Here is a 22,486-nt window from a genome sequence, read left to right on the forward strand (position 1 = left end):
AATCATATCAACCATCTTTTCTGACCATGAAGGCATCAAACTAGAAATAAACCATAAAAAGAAGGCAAGGAACTTTCCTACCTCATGGAGATTAAAAACCACACTACTGGAAGACCATTGGACTAATGAGGAGATCAAAGAAGAAATTAAAAAATTTTTTGAATTGAACGACAAGGAGGACACCAATATCCTAAATGTATGGGATGCAGCAAAAGCAGTAATAAGAGGAAAATATATAGCAATAGAAGCTCACATCAAGAAACAAGAAAGAATGCAAAGAAACAACCTAATCTCGAAGCTCAAAGATCTAGAAAAAGAACAACAAAAAAACCCCAAAACCAGTAGAAGAAAAGAAATAATAAAAACCAAAGCAGAAATAAATGAAATTGAAACTAAAAAAACAATCCAAAAGATCAATGAAACCAAGAGCTGGTTCTTTGAAAAAATCAATAAAATAGACAAACCCCTAGCCAGGCTCACAAACGAAAAAAGGGAGAAAGCACAAATAAACAGGATCATCAATGAAAGAGGAGAAATCACAACGGACACAGCAGAAATCAAAAGAATAATCAGTAACTACTATGAACAGTTATATGGAAACAAGTTCAACAATCTAGAGGAGATGGACAAATTCCTACAACTCTACAATCACCCAAAGCTAGATAAAGAAGAAATAGAACACCTAAACAGACCAATTACAATTAGCGAAATTGAAATGGTAATAAAAAACCTCCCCAAAAACAAAAGCCCAGGACCTGATGGATTTACAAATGAATTCTACCAAACATTCAGAGACGAATTAGTGCCTATCCTTCACAAACTCTTCCAAAAAATTGAGAAGGAAGGGACAATACCAAACACGTTCTATGAAGCCAACATTACACTAATACCAAAACCGAACAAGGACAACACAAAAAAGGAAAACTACAGGCCAATCTCCCTAATGAACACTGATGCAAAAATCCTCAATAAAATTTTAGCTATCAGAATCCAACAATGTATCCATAAGATAATTCACCACGACCAAGTTGGATTCATTCCAGGGGCACAAGGATGGTTTAACATCCGAAAATCAATCAACGTTATCCAACACATCAACAAAAAGAAATATAAAAACCATATGATAATATCAATAGATGCTGAGAAAGCTTTCGACAAAGTGCAACAACCATTCATGATAAAAGCCCTTGAATTTCTTGGGATACAAGGAACATACCTCAACATCATAAAGGCCATCTATGACAAGCCAACAGCCAGTATCATTCTCAATGGTGAAAAGCTGAAAGCAATTCCATTAAGATCTGGAACAAGACAAGGATGTCCACTCTCACCATTGCTTTTCAATATAATACTGGAAGTCCTAGCCAGGGCAATAAGACAAGAGAAAGACATCCAAGGAATCCAAATAGGAAAAGAAGAAGTCAAACTATCACTATTTGCAGACGATATGATATTATATATAGAGAACCCCAAAAACTCCACAGAAAAGCTAATTCAACTCATCAATCAGTTCAGTAAAGTGGCAGGATACAAAATCAACACGCAAAAGTCAGTAGCCTTCCTATACACAAACAATAAATCTGAAGAAGAAGAAATCAAAAAGACCATCCCTTTTGTTATTGAAACAAAAAAAATCAAATATTTGGGAATAAATCTAACAAAAGAGGTAAAGGACCTATACAAAGAAAACTATAAAACACTGTTAAAAGAAATAGAAGAAGACACAAAGAAATGGAGAGACATCCCCTGCTCATGGATTGGAAGAATAAACATTATTAAAATGGCCATCCTTCCAAAAGCAATATACAGATTCAATGCTATTCCAATCAAAATTTCAATGTCATTCTTCAAAGAAATAGAACAATTATTGATGAAATTCATATGGAATCACAAAAAACCCCGAATAGCCAAAGCTCTCCTGAAAAAAAAAGAAGGGAATGGAGGCATCACACTCCCAGACTTCAAACTATACTACAAAGCCATAATCATCAAAACTGCATGGTATTGGAACAAGAACAGACATACAGACCAATGGAATCGAATAGAAAATCCAGAAATAAACCCACAGATTTATGGTCAACTAATCTTTGACAAAGGAGCAAAGACTATGCATTGGAACAAAGAAAGTTTGTTCAATAAATGGTGCTGGGAAAACTGGGTCGCTACATGCAAAAGAATGAAGCTTGACCACTACCTCACACCATACACAAAAATCAACTCAAAATGGATTAAAGAACTAGACATAAGATCTGAAACCATAAAATATATAGAAGGAAATATAGGCGAAACACCCAAAGCAGTGATAGTGAAGGCAAAGATAAACAGCTGGGACTAAATCAAATTAAAGAGCTTCTGCACAGCAAAAGAGACAAAAACAAAAACAAAGAGAAACCCCACTAACTGGGAGAGCATTTTTGCACCCAACACTAATGATAAAGGACTGATCACAAAAATCTGCAAAGAGCTGATGGGACTCAACAACAACAAAGAAAATAATCCAGTCAAAAAATGGGCAGAAGAGCTAAAAAGAAACTTCTCTGAAGAGGAAATGCAAATGGCCAACAGGCATATGAAAAAATGTTCAACATCACTTGTAATCAGGGAAATGCAAATCAAAACTACCATGAGATACCATCTTACACCAGTGAGAATGGCACATATTAAAAAAACTAGCAACAACAAATGTTGGCGAGGGTGTGGAGAAAAAGGAACTCTTCTGCACTGTCAGTGGGAGTGCAAACTGGTCCAACCACTATGGAGAGCTGTGTGGAGATTTCTGGACCTACTAAACATAGAGCTTCCATATGATCCAGCAATTCCACTCCTAGGTATTTACCCAAAGGACACAGAAACATCAATTCCAAAGAACACCTGCACCCCTATGTTTATAGCAGCACTATTTACAATAGCTAAGCTTTGGAAACAGCCCAAATGCCAAAAAAAATGCCCAAGAAGATATGGTACATATATACCATGGAATATTACTCAGCATTCAAAAAAGATAAACACATGCAATTTGCAGCAACATGGATGGCGCTGGAAGGGATCATGCTCAGCGAAATAAGCCAAAAAGAAAAAGAAAAATACTAGATGGTCTCACTCATAGCAGGAATCTAGAAAACTTAAATAAGGGATCAGGAAAATGAATAACTATAAGAAAGTGAAAATCAAAATCAACAAAAAACTATGAACCAGAGACACTTTTTGGGGGGGTGGGGGGCGGGAGGGGAGGGATTGGGGTCAGAATGGGGGAGTTGCAATTGTATGGGGAATATAAAAATAAAATTATTATTTAAAAAATATAAAATAAAATACCAATAATATTTATGTTATTTATGTTTAAAAGAAAGAAAGAAACTGGTTAAAAAAATAAAGCTGTCTTATATCTAATTCTGTTTGGGAATATATGACTAGCAGTGATGAAGCATAGTGACAATGACCCATTCAGACCCTGTATATACTCCTATGCTCACACTAGTTCTGCCACTTCATGCAATGTGACTACTCTTTCTGAAATCAATTTTTCTATTTGTAATTCATAGATAATGACATGAAATACACAGGAAATTTTTTGGAAAAAAGTTAATTTGGTAGTTCTCAAACTTTTTGTCCTCAAGAGTTCTTTACACTCTTAAGTATTGAAGGCCCCAAAGGTGTCTTCAAGTGAGTTGTATCTACTCATATATACAGTATTAGAAATTACTATTATTTTATTAATAATTGATAATTATTAAATATAAAAAATAATAATACACCAGAACACAGAAGCAAAATGTCATCAGCCATTAGGCTGATGATAGAACATATCTTGTGATTTTAGAAAATATCACATTACATTCAGGAGAGGATGAAACTGAAAAAGGCAAATACAAACTTGGTATTACAATAAAAATAATTTAGAACTTGTTTATCCTGTGATAAGATCTCAGAATCCTTTATAAGACCCTCAGACCACATGTGAGGATCTCTTCATAATGCTTTCATAGATTCAAACTTACCTCAGCAATTAACATTTCATAAACGCTCACTATATTGATTCTGTTATTTGTTATTATACTATGAGTTTCATGGGGGAGTTGATGTATCTTTAAGGAGGCACTCAGAAAAATTTTACCAGATGAATAAAATCCCATATAATGCTAGTTAGTTCCTTTTGAATAAATGGTAGTTACTATACTTGTTATCAGGGAGCTGGCTTTGGGTTGGGGCCTGCCCTAACAACAGAGCAGCATTGGAACAAATGATTTAGGAAAGCATCAGTCTGGAGTTATTATATGGCTTCTAATGTTTCAAAGTTGTCAATGAATGAAGGAAAAGGGTATGAAAGTGTTGATGCTCTCTAAGTTATTTACCTCTAAAGTTCAATGTTTTAGTGCCCTATATTTTGATTTACCAGATTGAGTGGTAACAGACTGGCATAAGGAAATGTTTCCTTATAAAAGTAATAGTTGGACATCAAAATTAATGGCAGATAAATGTTGCTCATTGACGTTTGGAAAATACCATTTATATTCCTCTCATGAAGACTGCAGTAATTAAGACTAAGAGTTTTGGTGCCAAGAACCACAAATTTCATTCAGAATCTTAATCTACTATCTCCGTAAACTTGTTTTCTTTATCTATAAAATAGGGATGAAAGTACCTATCACTTATTGTAAGTACTTAATAAATGATAACTATTATTATTCCTTATTAAGGAAAGGCTAAAGGAGTTTTGATATCTTAAGAAATGGACATTTTAAGAATTCTTAGTTGAAATTTCTCTCGATTAAAAGAAAGTTTAGTTAACATTGCTATCTGCCTTGTTTTCCTTAGAATCTTCTAGATTGGACAATTTATACAACTATAAATTATACAGTTTAGGCAAATGATATGTTGATATATACAAACCCATCATAGGTCAAGGTTAGGCCAGCAACTGATTTGGTTTCACAGATTAGCATAAGATTGACTGAAGCCAGGAGGAAGGAGATTACATAGACAGAAAATGAGAATTTGGCAACTTGAATCAAAGTAAATTTGAATCTTTTAATGATATATCCTCCTGCTAATAATCCAGCTGCAAAAGTTGGTAAGAATATGACTCCTAGAAATGAAAGAAGAGAAAAATTGTAATTATATATTTTGAATTGTTTTTATATAAGAAACATAAGGGATACAAGCAAAATTCATTCAAAAATCCTATTATTTCTTAATTAAAGGGCTAGCAGGACAGGATGAATGTACAGACAGACCACTGTACCAATAAACAGACAAATATCACTTCTTTCTGCTAATGCTGAGAGTTAGGTTTCTCCAAGAGCAGAAGACAGTGACTGAGAATATTTGTATGTCTGAACAGATGGTTTCTGAGGTATACATTTTTCTCCTGAAAAATAACAAAACATGATCTCCCTGTTTGTGAGACTTTCATCCTACCATCTAAAATCTTTATTGCCTCAAAATGAAGAATTCTAATCCTCAGAACCTCACTCAAATTTGCCCAGTACTTTAGAATTACTTGCATGAATATTTCTTTCTTCTTCCAAAAACACATAGAGCCTGAGATGATAAACAGGCCTGCATATGGTATTAAAAATAATTAATTCCTTTATAACTTTTACATTCATTGTCCTATATGAGTTATTTAAGCTTATGCATTATACTATTTCAAAGGTAATTTTGTAACAAAAAATCCAGGCTGGAATTTTACTGGGAGTCAAACAACTTTTACAATTAAATCCTTAAATTCAAGAGCAGCATCATATGGAATTATTATCTTGTTTACTTATGACCTATTGTACTGGGTAGTGTATTGCTCTTAAGAATCTTTTATGCTATGAATTGAGAAAGAATGATATAAGAAAATCTTTCCTTCCTAATCAAGTTTCAATATGCCCTTGAAAACAGATTTTGTTGCAAAAATGCTCTCCAAAATATGTTTTGAATTATAAACACACCAATACTTTGTTTAAATTTACTTTTTGTTTGGAAACATCAGTGTCCTTTTTCTTTTTAAGTAGTTGAGTCCTGATTTCAAAAATCCATGAGTTTTGAATTATGATTACACTACAAAAGGATTTGTCTCAGGATCTCAGCACTAAATTATAAGATAAAACTAGGCAGAAGTCACATCTAAATGTTCTGTTTACACACAATTTTTCCTTAGGAACTCATCTCCTAAAATAATATGAGTTACAATTTCAGATACAGATCAATGATGATGTCACATTTGACAAATTTTATAAGATTTGTAAAAAGATAAAAGGAAATCAAATTTGCTAAAATAAAAAATCACCTTCACAACATAATGTCATTTGAAACTCAATTACTTGATAGTATATTGCATAGCAGCAAATAGGTAAGCAATATTTCTTACCAAGCAGAATGTTAGCGTCAGATGGTGAATGATCATACTGTTGTTCTAAATATTTAAAGTTATAAGTAAGAGCACCAATAAAGCTATTGAAGTGTAGCAGTGTTGCACACAATATAAAAACATAAAGAGGATTGCTAATGATGCTTTTCAAGGACTGAAACAAACCTACAAAACATAAAAATAAAGCAAATATTATAATGCAACTTAAATATCTATTGATCTTAATATTATAAATTTAAGTTACATAATATTTAAAATTACATAAGATAAAACACAGAAAGTGTATTCTATTATCAACAGTTTTTAAAAAGGATCATGCTCAGTGAAATAAGCCAGAAAGAAAAAGAAAAATACCGGATGGTCTCACTCATAGCAGGAATTTAGAAAACTTAAATAAGGGACCAGGAAAAAACTAATTATAATAAAGTAAAAACCAAAATCAACAAGCAACTATAAACCAGAGACACACTATTGGGGGGATAAGGGAAGGGAGATTAGGGTCAAAATAAAGGAGGGTGGGAATTGTATGGGGAATATAACCAAGGTGAACATGCATACATTGTGCAAAAATGAAAAATGATGTATAAAATATATAAAATAAAATATATATAAAAAATTCCTTCAGTTTTTTCCATACTCAGATTACTATTTATTTACTTAGTTCATTTTATACCAAAATGGGATCATACATATGTGTAGCTTTGCAGCTCGCTTTCTTGATTTCATATTTGGTTATTCTTAGTACTCCACCATGCAAGCGCATTCATTTATTCATTCACTCAGCAAATATTTGGTTTTCAATTGAGTACCAGACAATACTCCAAGTACTCAAGAAACAAAATGGAATAAGACATGAAATGTCTCCTATTTATTAGTATTTAATAATATGAATATAATACTATATAGGTATTATAATATTTATATAATATAACTATAAATTGCTTCTAGGCCTTTTGGCTAAGATCAAGTATAGTATAAATATAATAATTATATTAATGTAAATATAATACTTATATAAATACAATACTTTTAGCATTTAATAATATAAAATATACTAATAATATAATTAAGTGGAAAACTACCTTTAAAAAAGTATAATCCCCGGGCCTCCCCTGGTGGCGCAGTGGTTGAGCGCTGGGCTGCAAAGCTCCCTGCAGCCTCTGCAGCACGGGTTCAATCCCCAGCCACTGGCGAGGGTACCACATGGTGCACAGACCTCTCCTGCAGCGCCCACTGCTCCCCTCAGCAGTGTACTTCATCAATCTGCCTGTTCTGCTCCCCGCTCTGGCTCTGGAGAATTCTCTCACCCTCCCCACTTCTGACTGTACCCAGTGCTTGTATAAATAAATAAATAAATCTTTATTAAAAAAAAGTATAATCCAAAGCTTATAGAAATAAGAAGACTACGTTTCAAAGATATTAAAAATCAATCTAGAACTAGGACTCAGATCTCATTTCCTTGCAGATAGCTTTTCCACCATAAAACACTGCTTAAATAAATGTGACAGTATTAGGAAGCTTCCTTCCTTTCCTTCCCTTTCTTTTTTTTTAACAGATTTATTTATTTATGCATACAAGAACTGGGGTATAGATCAGAGGTGCAGTGGGTGAGAGGATTCACCAGAGAGAGTGGGGCACAAAACAGGCTGATCCACTGAAATACACTGCTGAGGGGAGCAGCGTGACACAGGAGAGGTCTACTGCGCCATGTGGGTTGCTCCCTGGCTGGCTGGGGATTGAACTCATGCTGCAGTGTCTGGCAATAGCTTGATAGTGCTGTGTCTTTAACACCTGTGCCACCAGGGAGGTCCCACGAAGCACTTTTATTAATGTACAAGGAGAGGTAGAGGATAATGATATTGTGTTTCAATGGCATGACAGTAATGGTGCAACAACCTGTACCTATAAGCAGGTATATAACAAATTAATAACTTCTGTTCATAGGAAGAATTATTCATTGGGTCTGTGATAACCAGGGCAAACAGCCCTAGTTTGGGAGTTAAAATCCAACTCTCTGGTTTGGGAGTTAAAAGTAGAAGGAACTACTTAGAAAAACAAAAGGATGTATTAAAGTCTAGCGAGACAGATCCAGATTTGGCTAATGGGGGATGGATAGCATGGGCTTTGAAAGATCTTGTTCAGTCTATGCCTAAGGATTCCCGTTTGATATGTTTAGAACTAAGCCTTCTATTCAGTGGCAATAACAAATGCCATCTGCTATAAGAAGAAAAGAAGAACCCCCTGCCCAGCATGTGCAAAGCAGTGCAGGCCTGCAGCAAAGGCCCCAAGACCCCACCTGGGCAACAACTCCCAAACCCACCAGTTAGGATAGCAGCCCAACTCACTGTGTGGAGCTATACCCAGCAGAAGCCCTACAAATAGTAGCGTGGACCTGAAAGCACAGGGAGATGGGAGAAAACACAACAAATGGCCACTTGAGTGCTCAGGGGAATACTATACCACAGAAGAGACAAATCTAGGACAAATCACAAAGACATGGAAGATCTGTTCTTCCTATGGGATACAGAATTCGAATTTACATTAATCAAGAAATTCAAAGAACACCAAGAAAACAAAAAAGTGGATCAAAGATACATAACAAAACTCGGAAAAACAAAGGAATGTTCTGAAAATCAAAATCAATGAATGAAAGATCAAAAATGATATTCTAAATAAGAAAATAAAGAGTTTCAGGATATAAAAAGATCAGTACAGCAGTTGAAAAATACTGTAGTAGAAAGCTATGGAAGCACAATAAGCCACATGGGAGGGTGAAACAGTGAACCTGAAATGCAATTACACAAAGAAGCAAGAAGAAAAAGAGAAAGAAAGAAAAACAAAACCAAAAACAACCAAAGAAACACTTCTAGAACTATCTAACTCAATGAGGAAAGGTAATATATGAATAATGGTTATCCCAGAGGGGGTTTAAGAACACACAATTTATTTAAAGAAATAATAAAGGAAAAATTCCTGAATCTTTGGAAGGAAATAAAATTACAAATTAAAGAAGTTGAAGAACACCAGGATACCTAAACAAAATGTGACCTACAGCAAGACATATGGTATACTGAAACTTCCAAGAGTTCAAGACAAAGAAAGAATACAGAGTTTGGTGAGAGATAAGGAAGAGATAACCTATCAAGGAACCCTGGTCTAGTTAACATCAGGTTTATCTGAGGAAACACCATAGGCAAGGAGAGAATGGAATAATGTGATCGAAAAACTTAAAAGTAAAAACTGCCAGTCACGAATACTCTTATCAGACAAATAGAAACTGAAGGAGTTTATAAAAACTAGATATACCTTCTAAAAAATATTCTAAGGAGCCCTAGTATCTAAACCACAGAGGGGACACCTACAAAAAATGTAACAAGGAAATAAAGAGAACCAAAAAATTACGGACAAAATGGCAGCAACAGACTTTCATATATGAATAATCACCCTAAATATAAATAGACTGAACTCACCAATTAAAAGATAGACGATCTGGTTGGATTACGTAAGTTGGGTTCCTAAGAGCCCAGGTACCAGACCCAAGGTAAAGGTTTAGAAAACAATCTTATGTGTAAACGGGATCCAAATGAAGGTGGGAATAGCCATATCAGAAAAAATAGATTTCCAGTTACAAAAGGTAACAAGAGGCAGTGATAGACACTGTATAATGATTAAGGGAACAATACATCAGAAAAACATAACACTCATCAATGTATACTCACCAAACAAAAGAGCACCAAACTATATTAGGCAACTGCTATCAATTCTGACAACAAATACTGGAAAAGACACATTTGTGGGAGACTTCAACACTCTACTTTCACCACTGGATGGGTCAATGAGACAGAGAAAGAATAGGGACACAACAACCTTAAACAAAGGATTAGACCATCTAGAGGTAATAGATATCTATAGGGGCCTGCACCCCAAAAAAGCAGAATCCACATTTTTCTCAAATACACATGGGACAGTCACCATTAGACAAGTATCAACAAATTCATGAAGGGGCCTCCCCGGTTGCACAGCGGTTGAGCGCTGGGTTGCGAAGCTGCCCGCAGCCTTTGCAGCGCCAGTTTGATCCCCGGCTGCTCCCTGGCCACGGGAGGAGTGTCCCCCATGGTGCACAGACCTCTCCTGCCGCCCGCTGCTCCCCTCAGCAGTGTACTTCGTCAGTCTGTCTGCTCTACTCTCCCCTCTGACTCTGGTGAATTCTCTCATCCTCCCTACTCTCCCCTCTGACTCTGGTGAATTCTCTCATCCTCCCGTGCTTCTGACTGTACCCAGTGCTTGTATAAAATAAATAAATAAATCTTTAAAAAAAAATTCATGAAGACTGGTATCATACTAAGCATCTTCTCTAATCAAAAGGTATCAAACTAGAAATCAACTATAAAAAGCAGGGAAATTCTCTAATATGGAGAGATTTAATGACACACTACTGAAAGACTACCATGTTATTAAAGAAATAAAAAATATACCTTGAGACAAATGTCAATGAGGACACAACTCTCCTGAACTAATGGGACATAGCAAAAGCAGTACTAAGAGGGAAGTAGAAGTAATACAGGCCCACATGAAGAATTAAGAAAAAGCTCAAATAAATAACCTATCTCTCATCTCAAGGAACTAAAGAAAGCATAACAAACAAAACCAAAAGCCAGCAGAAGAAAGGAAATAATAAAAACTAGAGCAGAAATAAATGAAATAGAAACCAAAAAGATAGTCTAAAAGATGAATAAAACCAAAAGCTTGTTCATTGGAAAAAAAACAAAATAGACAGGGCCTCCCCAGTGGCGCAGCGGTTGAGCTCTGGGTTGCGAAGCTGCCCGCAGCCTCTGCAGTGCCGGTTCAATCCTCAGCTGATCCCCGGCCACCGGAGGAGGGTCCCACATGGGGCACAGACCTATCCTGCCGCCCACTGCTCTCCTCAGCAGTGTACTTTGGTCCTTCTGCCTGCTCTGCTCCCCGCTCTGGCTCTGGTGAATTCTCTCACCCTCCCGCGCTTCTGACTGTACCCAGTGCTTGTATAAATAAATAAAATAAATGAATAAATAGGGGAGGGGCGGAGCAACATGGCGGCGAGGAGACGCTGCGAGTAAGATCTCCCATTAAAAAAAGTTAATAGGGAGGAAAAGCGGCAGGTCCCAGTGAGAACTGGGACACGGAAGATAAACGGACGACTCCAGCAAACTGCCCGAAGAAGAAAGTTGCCATAAAAGAGGACGAGAAGGGAGGGAAGCGCAGAACCCTGCTCCCCTCCCCCGCCCACAGAGGCGGCACTCTCCGACCGGCAGAGACCAGGGAAACAACAAACCAAAACGCCCAACAAGAAAAACGGATGCAGCAAGCGGGACTGTGAGTGGAAAGGAACTATTTCAGCCACCACACCCCGTGAACGGGAGCTGAGGCGAACCCTGCAGGATCCACCGCGGAGGTGAGCTCCACGCGCCATTAAAAAGAGAGCCCCGCCCACCAGGAGGAGACCAGCACCAGCACACAGCCCCGGCCGCCCGGTAAGCTTGCGCGAAAGCGGCGCTCGGATTGCAGCTGCCCAGGCCCCTGCGCCTGCGACCTAGGCTTGCGGGGAGACGGCGGAGGCCCTCCCTGAGTGAGCAGGAACAAGGTGCCCAGGCAGGGGAGCGGGATTCAAAAGGCGCCATTCCCGCGCCACTGATCTGGGCTACAGCCCGCGTCCTGGAACTGAGGGCTTTGGAACTGAGACCCGGGCGGAGGCCCTCCCTGAGTGAGCAGGAACAAGGCGCCCAGGCAGGGGAGCGGGATTCAAAAGGCGCCATTCCCGCGCCACTGATCTGGGCTACAGCCCGCGTCCTGGAACTGAGGGCTTTGGAACTGAGACCCGGGGCACGAAATTAGGGGCGTGGATTCCCCACGACGGTGGGGCACAAGGCAGACACAGCACCCCAAAGCTATTGAGGTGTACCCTACCATCCCCGCTCTGCTCCCTGTCCCACGGGGTGGAAAATCAGCTCCCCAAGGGCTCTAGGAGAGATCTCTGGTGCCACCTAGCGACTTGACCCCAGCACAGGCTACTGAAGGAGCTAGTGGCCAGCTGGGGAGTTAGCCCACACCGGGCCCCTTCTGAACAAGTAGTCTGAGCCCACAGGGAGAGCGAGCACCCACAGCAGGGGCAGACCAGGCGCGCAGAAGAGTGTGCCTGAGACCAGAAGCGCAGGGAGTGTGTCCCACATCACCATTTTAGAACAGGGACATTTCTTCAGTAAAGACTACCTGCAGAAGGCTTCCTCAGGAGCCAGAGGTGAGCGGGGGAAGTTCGCCCACGCCAGACCCCCTCTGGCCTGCAGTCCAAGCCCAGAGGGAAGCAGGAACCCACCGCCGGGGCAGACCAGGCGCACAGGGGAGTGTGTCCCCACATCGGCATTTTAGAACAGGGACCTTTCTCCAGTAAAGGCTGCTTGAAACTGACAGATGACTCCTGGAAGAACCAGAGGGGAACAGAGAAGCCCACCCAAGATGCCGGCAAGTCCCAACAACACAGTGTCCCAACGCATACGGCAAATTAGAAAACAGACAGTAGGGAGGAGAAGAACCACACGCAACCTAGCAACTCTCCAGAGAAAAAGCACACCACAAAAAGAAAGCCAGCCCCCAGATTGCAACGACAATAACTTGGAAGAATTTCTGAGCCTTCCAGAAAGAGAATTTAAAATTGCCGTGATTAAAAAACTGACAGAAGTCATAAAGGAAAACAATGATAAGGGAAAAATAATCAACGATCAGAAGAATGCAATTGAGTCCCTAGAGAGGGAAAACAATGGTCATAAGAAAGAAATTGAGTCCCTAAAGAGGGAAGTAAAAGAAATGCAGGAGATCAAAGAATTAATGGAAGAACTAAAGAATTCTGGGAAAAGCAATGAAAGCAGAATAGATGAAATGGAAGAACGAATAAGTAATCTTGAAGACACAGAAATAAAAAGAACCAAAACAGAAAAGGAAAGAGAAGTACGAAGGAAAAAGAACGAAGAAAGACTTCGGGAACTATCTGACTCCATGAGGAAAGGAAATATAAGAGTTATAGGAATACCAGAAGGAGAGGAGAGAGATGTAGGAGCAGAGAAAATATTCAAAGAGATAATTGAAGAGAACTTCCCAAATGTGAAGAAGGAGCTGAAAATTGATATACAAGAAGCAAGAAGAACACCAAACTTCCACGACGAAAGGAAAAATACAGCAAGACACATAATAGTAAAGCTCCCAAGAATCCAGGACAAGGAAAAAATAATGAAGCTGGCAAGAGGGAAGAAACAGATAACATTCAAAGGAAAACCAATCAGGCTGACATCAGACTTCTCCGAAGAAACACTACGGGCAAGGAGAGAGTGGAGGGACATAGTCAACAGACTCCAAGAAAACAGATGCCAACCAAGAATACTCTATCCCGCAAAGCTCTCCTTCCTCTTTGAAGAAAGAATATGGACCTTCCCAGACAAACAGAAACTCCGGAATTTCATTGCAACTAAACCCCCACTCCAAAAAATACTACAAGGAGTCCTAAAGCCAGAACCTCAGAGCGACGAATAACAATGAAAGAAGGCCAAAAAAAAAAAAAAGTTATTAAAAGAATAAATAAATAAAATCAAAGGAAAGACAAACACAATGGCAAATACAGATGTTAACATATCAATATTAACTCTAAATGTAAATGGACTAAACTCTTCAATAAAAAGACACAGAGTTGCAGCCTGGATTAAGAAACAAAACCCAACCTTTTGCTGTCTCCAGGAAACACATTTAGCTACAAAAGATAAAAATAGGCTCAAAGTTAAAGGATGGAAAACAATCCTACAAGCAAATGGACCAAAAAAGAAAGCAGGAACAGCTATACTTATATCAGATAAAACAGATTTCAAACTCAAAAAGATAAAAAGAGACCCCAATGGTCACTACATTATGATCAAGGGGACAATACTTCAAGAAGAAATAACACTCATTAACATATACTCACCAAACGAAGGAGCACCAAAATATATCAGACAACTGTTGTCCTCTCTGAAAACAGACATCAGAGAAAACACATACGTAGTGGGAGACTTCAACACACCACTATCAACAATGGATAGATCAACAAGACAAAAAATAAGTAAAGAAACCAAAGCTCTAAATAAAGACCTAGAGCAATTGGGCTTAACAGACATCTATAGAACACTAAACCCCAAAAAAATGGAGTACACATTTTTCTCAAGCGCACACGGATCATTCTCCAGGATCGATCACATACTGGGGCACAAGACAAACATCAACAGATACACCAAGATTGAAATCATATCAACCATCTTTTCTGACCATGAAGGCATCAAACTAGAAATAAACCATAAAAAGAAGGCAAGGAACTTTCCTACCTCATGGAGATTAAAAACCACACTACTGGAAGACCATTGGACTAATGAGGAGATCAAAGAAGAAATTAAAAAATTTTTTGAATTGAACGACAAGGAGGACACCAATATCCTAAATGTATGGGATGCAGCAAAAGCAGTAATAAGAGGAAAATATATAGCAATAGAAGCTCACATCAAGAAACAAGAAAGAACGCAAAGAAACAACCTAATCTCGAAGCTCAAAGATCTAGAAAAAGAACAACAAAAAAACCCCAAAACCAGTAGAAGAAAAGAAATAATAAAAACCAAAGCAGAAATAAATGAAATTGAAACTAAAAAAACAATCCAAAAGATCAATGAAACCAAGAGCTGGTTCTTTGAAAAAATCAATAAAATAGACAAACCCCTAGCCAGGCTCACAAAGGAAAAAAGGGAGAAAGCACAAATAAACAGGATCATCAATGAAAGAGGAGAAATCACAACGGACACAGCAGAAATCAAAAGAATAATCAGTAACTACTATGAACAGTTATATGGAAACAAGTTTAACAATCTAGAGGAGATGGACAAATTCCTACAACTCTACAATCACCCAAAGCTAGATAAAGAAGAAATAGAACACCTAAACAGACCAATTACAATTAGCGAAATTGAAATGGTAATCAAAAACCTCCCCAAAAACAAAAGCCCAGGACCTGATGGATTTACAAATGAATTCTACCAAACATTCAGAGACGAATTAGTGCCTATCCTTCACAAACTCTTCCAAAAAATTGAGAAGGAAGGGACAATACCAAACACGTTCTATGAAGCCAACATTACACTAATACCAAAACCGAACAAGGACAACACAAAAAAGGAAAACTACAGGCCAATCTCCCTAATGAACACTGATGCAAAAATCCTCAATAAAATTTTAGCTATCAGAATCCAACAATGTATCCATAAGATAATTCACCACGACCAAGTTGGATTCATTCCAGGGGCACAAGGATGGTTTAACATCCGAAAATCAATCAACGTTATCCAACACATCAACAAAAAGAAATATAAAAACCATATGATAATATCAATAGATGCTGAGAAAGCTTTCGACAAAGTGCAACACCCATTCATGATAAAAGCCCTTGAAATTCTTGGGATACAAGGAACATACCTCAACATCATAAAGGCCATCTATGACAAGCCAACAGCCAGTATCATTCTCAATGGTGAAAAGCTGAAAGCAATTCCATTAAGATCTGGAACAAGACAAGGATGTCCACTCTCACCATTGCTTTTCAATATAATACTGGAAGTCCTAGCCAGGGCAATAAGACAAGAGAAAGACATCCAAGGAATCCAAATAGGAAAAGAAGAAGTCAAACTATCACTATTTGCAGACGATATGATATTATACATAGAGAACCCCAAAAACTCCACAGAAAAGCTAATTCAACTCATCAATCAGTTCAGTAAAGTGGCAGGATACAAAATCAACACGCAAAAGTCAGTAGCCTTCCTATACACAAACAATAAATCTGAAGAAGAAGAAATCAAAAAGACCATCCCTTTTGTTATTGAAACAAAAAAAATCAAATATTTGGGAATAAATCTAACAAAAGAGGTAAAGGACCTATACAAAGAAAACTATAAAACACTGTTAAAAGAAATAGAAGAAGACACAAAGAAATGGAGAGACATCCCCTGCTCATGGATTGGAAGAATAAACATTATTAAAATGGCCATCCTTCCAAAAGCAATATACAGATTCAATGCTATTCCAATCAAAATTTCAATGTCATTCTTCAAAGAAATAGAACAATTATTGATGAAATTCATATGGAATCACAAAAAACCCCGAATAGCCAAAGCTCTCCTGAAAAAAAAAGAAGGGAATGGAGGCATCACACTCCCAGACTTCAAACTATACTACAAAGCCATAATCATCAAAACCGCATGGTATTGGAACAAGAACAGACATACAGACCAATGGAATCGAATAGAAAATCCAGAAATAAACCCACAGGTTTATGGTCAACTAATCTTTGACAAAGGAGCAAAGACTATGCATTGGAGCAAAGAAAGTTTGTTCAATAAATGGTGCTGGGAAAACTGGGTCGCTACATGCAAAAGAATGAAGCTTGACCACCACCTCACACCATACACAAAAATCAACTCAAAATGGATTAAAGAACTAGACATAAGACCTGAAACCATAAAATATATAGAAGGAAATATAGGCGAAACACTACGTGATTTGCACATCAAAGACATCTTTACAGACACATCACCCAAAGCAGTGATAGTGAAGGCAAAGATAAACAGCTGGGACTACATCAAATTAAAGAGCTTCTGCACAGCAAAAGAGACAATAACAAAAACAAAGAGAAACCCCACCAACTGGGAGAACATTTTTGCACCCAACACTAATGATAGAGGACTGATCACAAAAATCTGCAAAGAGCTGATGAGACTCAACAACAACAAAGAAAATAATCCAGTCAAAAAATGGGCAGAAGAGCTAAAAAGAAACTTCTCTGAAGAGGAAATGCAAATGGCCAACAGGCATATGAACAAATGTTCAACATCACTTGTCATCAGGGAAATGCAAATCAAAACTACCATGAGATACCATCTTACACCAGTGAGAATGGCACATATTAAAAAAACTAGCAACAACAAATGTTGGCGAGGGTGTGGAGAAAAAGGAACTCTTCTGCACTGTTGGTGGGAGTGCAAACTGGTCCAACCACTGTGGAAAGCTGTGTGGAGATTTCTGGACCTACTAAACATAGAGCTTCCACATGACCCAGCAATTCCACTCCTAGGTATTTACCCAAAGGACACAGAAACATCAATTCCAAAGAACACCTGCACCCCTATGTTTATAGCAGCACTGTTTACAATAGCTAAGCTTTGGAAACAACCCAAATGCCCAAAAATAGATGACTGGATCAAGAAGATGTGGTACATATATACCATGGAATATTACTCAGCATTCAAAAAAGATAAACACATGCAATTTGCTGCAACATGGATGGCGCTGGAAGGGATCATGCTCAGCGAAATAAGCCAAAAAGAAAAAGAAAAATACCGGATGGTCTCACTCATAGCAGGAATCTAGAAAACTTAAATAAGGGACCAGGAAAATGAATAACTATAAGAAAGTGAAAATCAAAATCAACAAAAAACTATGAACCAGAGACACTTTTAGGGGGGCGTGGGCGGGAGGGGAGGGATTGGGGTCAGAATGGGGGGCTGCAATTGTATGGGGAATATAACAATAAAATTTATAAAAAAAAAAAAAAAAAAAAAAAGGTAAGCACAGAATAACTATGCTTTTCTCTGCAATAGTTGAAATATATCAAAATAATTTAAATCTTCATTTTTAAGAGATAAATGTCAAGATATTAAAGAAATCTCTCAGGTAATAGAAAGATTTCTTACAGATATAACTCTTGGGCATGCTTTAATTGCTAAAATTTGTACCAAATTAAAAATTTCTTTAAATGAAGTTTATGCTAGTTTAAGAAAAAAATGTATGTGAACCACATTTATTATTATTAAATTGAATTATCAGAGCATTTACACTGTACTAGTTGTACAGGCAGCAAAATAATTTAGCAGAACAACATGCTGCATTAAAGCCTAGTAAAATTCTGCTACTCTATAATTATTATCAGCCTTAGTATAAAAGGTATAGTCAGTTTTATGGAGCAAATGCATTCCTCAAAGTTGCATATAATATAAATTTGTGCATATAACATCATTCAAAATATATCAAGAGACTCTATTAAATGAAAAAAAAAAAAAAAAAGAAAAAAAAATAAATGAATAAATAAAATAAACAAATCTTAAAAAACCAAAACAAAACAAAAAACCAAAATAGACAAAACTCTAGCTGGGCTTACTATGAAAAATAAGGTTGAAAACTGAAATATAGGATCTAAAATAAAAGAGATGACATTACAACAGATTACAACAGATACTGTAGAAATTCAAAGGGTAATAAGAGACTGCAATGAACAATTATATGCTAACATGTTCAATAACCTAGAGAGAGATGGACAAATTATTAGAATTACACAATCATATGAGACTGAATAGGTAAGAAATAGAAAACCACAAGCAAGGAAATTGAAACCATCATCAAAACATCTGGTCCAAGACCAGATGACTTCATAAATGAGTTATACTAAACTTTCAAAGATGAACTAATAGCAACCCTGCTCAAACTCTTCCAAAATTTGAGAGAGAAGGAATACATCCAAACACATTTTATAAGGTCAACATTACTCTAACACCAAAACCACAGACAACACACAAAAAAGAAAACTACAGACCAATTTTCCTAATGAACAGAGTGTAAAAACACTCATAAAAGCATAGCAACCTGAATCCAACAATGTGTTAAAAGAATTATTCACCATACCAACTGGGATTTATACCAGAGCCACAAGGATGATTAAAAACCAAGTGATGATATCAATAGATGCCAAGAAAGCATTGATAAGACTCAGCATCCATTTATGATGAAAACCTTTGAAAACCTGGGGATAAATGGTATATACTCAACATAATAAAGGTCATATATGACACACCCATGGCTAACATCATTCTAAATGGTGAAAAATGGAAAGCTTTTTTTACTAAGATACCATACAAGACAAGGATGTCCACTCTCACCACTACCATTCGATGAAGTATTGCAAGTCCTGTTAGAGCAATTTTCAAATCCAGATTTGAAAAAAGAAGTAAAGCCATCATTATTTGCAGATGACATGACAATATACATAAAAAGAATTTATAGACTCCACTAAAAACTAATTGAAATAATAAACCAGTTCAGCAAAGCGGCAGGTTACAAAATCAATACACAAAAATCAATTGTCTTTTTTTAAGCAAACAATGAACTAGAAGAGAAAGAAATTAAGAAAACAATCCCATTTATAATTACACTAAAACAAAGAAAAAAAAAGAAATACCTGGGAGTAAAGTTAACAAAGGAGGTCAAGGATCTATACGAAGAATACTATATGACACTGTCAAAAGAAATAGAAGATACAAAGAAATAGAAAGATATTCCCTGCTCATGGACTGGAACAATCAACATTGTCAAAATGGCCACATTATCCAAAGCAACATACAGATTCAATGCAATCCCAATAAAAATTTAGATGGCATTTTTCAAAGAAATGGAACATTACTGAAATTATATGGAAACACAAAAGATACCCATGGCAGAATCATACTTCCAGACTTCAAGTTATTATAAAGCCATAAGAATTAAAACATTGGTACTGGAAAAAAAGATCAGAAACACAGACAAATGGAATAGAATTGAGAGTCCAGAAATAGAACCACACATATATGGACAACTAACTTGTGACAAAGGAGCCAAGAATATTAACTGGAACAAGAAAAGCTTTTTCAATAATTGAAAAAGAATGATACTAAACCACTGTCTCATACCTTCTACAAAAATCAACTCAAGACTTAGGTGTAAGACTTAAAATCACAAAACACATAGAAGAAAACAGGCAAAACAGTACATGACGTAAGCTTCAGAGATATCTTTGTGAATTTGTCCCCACCAGCAAAAGAAAAGTGAATATAAACAATTGGGACCACATCAAACAAAAAAATTTCTACACAGCAAAGAAATCACCACAACAAAAAGATACCTATTGAATGGGAGAAAATATCTGTACACATATGTCTGACAAGGAACTGATATCAAAGATCTATAAAGGAGCTCATACAACTTAACAAAAATAAAACAAATAACCCAATCAACCCCTAGGCTGAATAGGTATTTCTCCAATGATGGCATACAGAAGGCCAACAGACACATGAAAATATGTTCGTCATCAATTATCAGGAAAATGCAAACCTAAACTACAGACACCACTTCACACCTGTAAGAACAGCCCATAGCAAAGAGAGTAAAGATGGCAAGTATTGGGGAAGGTGTGGAGAAAAAGGAACTACCTTACAGTGTTGGTGGGAATGCAGACTGGTTCAGCCCCTACAAAAAGCAGTGTGTATATTTCTCAAAGGATTAAAAATGGATCTGTCATATGACCTAGCAATTTCATTCCTTGGTATCTACCCAAAGAACACATAAACACTAATTTGAAAGGAATCTTGTGCTCCCATTTTTTAAAAAGATTTACTTATGCATACAAGAACTGGGGTGTAGGCCAGAGGTGTGGGATTGAGATGATTCACCAGAGACAGAGTGGGGAGCAGAACAGGTGGATCTATTGAAATAACACTGCTTTAGGGAGCAGTGGGCGAGACAGGAGAAGTCTGCTATGCCATTTGGATTAGCTCCATGGCCAGGAATCCAACTCATGTTGCAGTGGCTGGCAGCTTGAGAGTGCTGTATCTTTAACCTCTGCAACACCGGGGAGGCCCCCTGCACTCCCATTTTTATTGCAGCACTATTTACAATAGCCAGAATATGGAAACATCCTATATGCCCAAGTCAGGTGACTGGATCAAGAAGATGTGGGCTATGTACACCATGGAATATACTCAGTGATCAAAAAAGATAAACTCATTCCATTTGAGGCAACATCAGTAGAGCTGGAAGGGATTACGCTAAGCAAAAAAACCCAGAAGGCCAAAGATAAATACCTGATGGTGTCATTTATATGTGGAATATAGAGAAACCAAACAAAGGGTCATTCAAAGACAAACTTTAAAATCAACACTTGAAAGCTAAGCATAGAATTGAGGCATTCACAGTGGGAGGCAGAGGGGTGAGAACAGGGCAGGGAGACAGCACAATGAACTATGGTGGAGGACTATGGGTGCTGTGATAGTGGGTGTGCTATGTTGACTTCACCTGAAGGGGAAGATGCTTTACTTTCCAAATACTAACAACTATGTATTTTAATTAAAAAAACTTATTTAACAAATAAAATTAATCAAAAGAAGAAAAGAAGGTATAGATGAGGAAAAAGGAAAAGGTAAGGAAATTTACAGCAGAATAAATAGTGTTTAAAATTGTTAGGCCAAAATGCTAAACTCTCCATGGAACTCCCCAATCAGGAGGGACCACTGACTTGTGAGACATTCTAAATGAACTGTGACATTTGATCAATAGAAATGGAGCATATGGGCTCATTAAATCATTGAATTTTTGAGGTGGCAGGAATTGGCTCCACTTTTGAACAAATCTCACTGATTATAAATTGTTTATATAATAAATTACAAATTTCCTTTATTTCCTTCTAACTAATTAGTATTATTTCTACTCAGGACCGTAAAGAACAAATCTAATATTGGATTTTTGGGACTAAATATTTTTAGCTATTTCATCTAAAAATATTAAAAACAGCACATGATTAAGAATTCTTACTGTTCTGATCACTATTGTACAAATACAGTTGATAGTGCAGATGATGTTTATAATTGTCCTATTTTGCACTTTCATTATCTTTTCCATTCTTCTGGGGCTCTCAATCAACCATGCTCCTTAGGAGTTTAGACAATTTATTACTTTTTAGGGACTTGATTTGGTACAGTGAAAACAGCACAGACCAAATGAAAATTACCTGGTATGCTATTTTAAGTGTGTACATTACATTTCAAAAACTTCTAACTCAGTGGTGTGCTAACTGACTTATGAGGAAACAAGCCTGATTTGTTGTATTTTCCAGTTTTTACCCTTATAAATGGTAAGTTCTTCCTCCATGTTCATCTTCAAGCTAGCAAGGTAGTTGAAATTTTCATTATTCTCTCTCATGAGCCAATAGAGGCTGGCTCGAGCATACCATTGCTT

General features: G+C 37.1%; 1 protein-coding gene across 1 annotated transcript in view; it reads right to left on the reverse strand.

The window, feature by feature from the left end:
* Positions 1 to 22,486, reverse strand: part of LOC311185385 (solute carrier organic anion transporter family member 1B3-like) — a gene marked incomplete at its 3' end in the record, with an annotated part of 70,697 nt that overhangs the window by 19,679 nt on the left and 28,532 nt on the right. Inside the window, exons 8-9 of the mRNA XM_084256015.1 lie at positions 6,359 to 6,523; positions 4,891 to 5,086 (exon numbers count right to left, since the gene is read on the reverse strand). Of these exons, the coding sequence (XP_084112141.1) occupies positions 4,891 to 5,086; positions 6,359 to 6,523 (361 nt within the window). The remainder of the gene's footprint in view (positions 1 to 4,890; positions 5,087 to 6,358; positions 6,524 to 22,486) is intronic.

The sequence above is a fragment of the Talpa europaea genome (assembly GCF_964194135.1).
Source record: "Talpa europaea genome assembly, chromosome: 15".
In the NCBI taxonomy this organism is placed as follows: domain Eukaryota; kingdom Metazoa; phylum Chordata; class Mammalia; order Eulipotyphla; family Talpidae; genus Talpa; species Talpa europaea.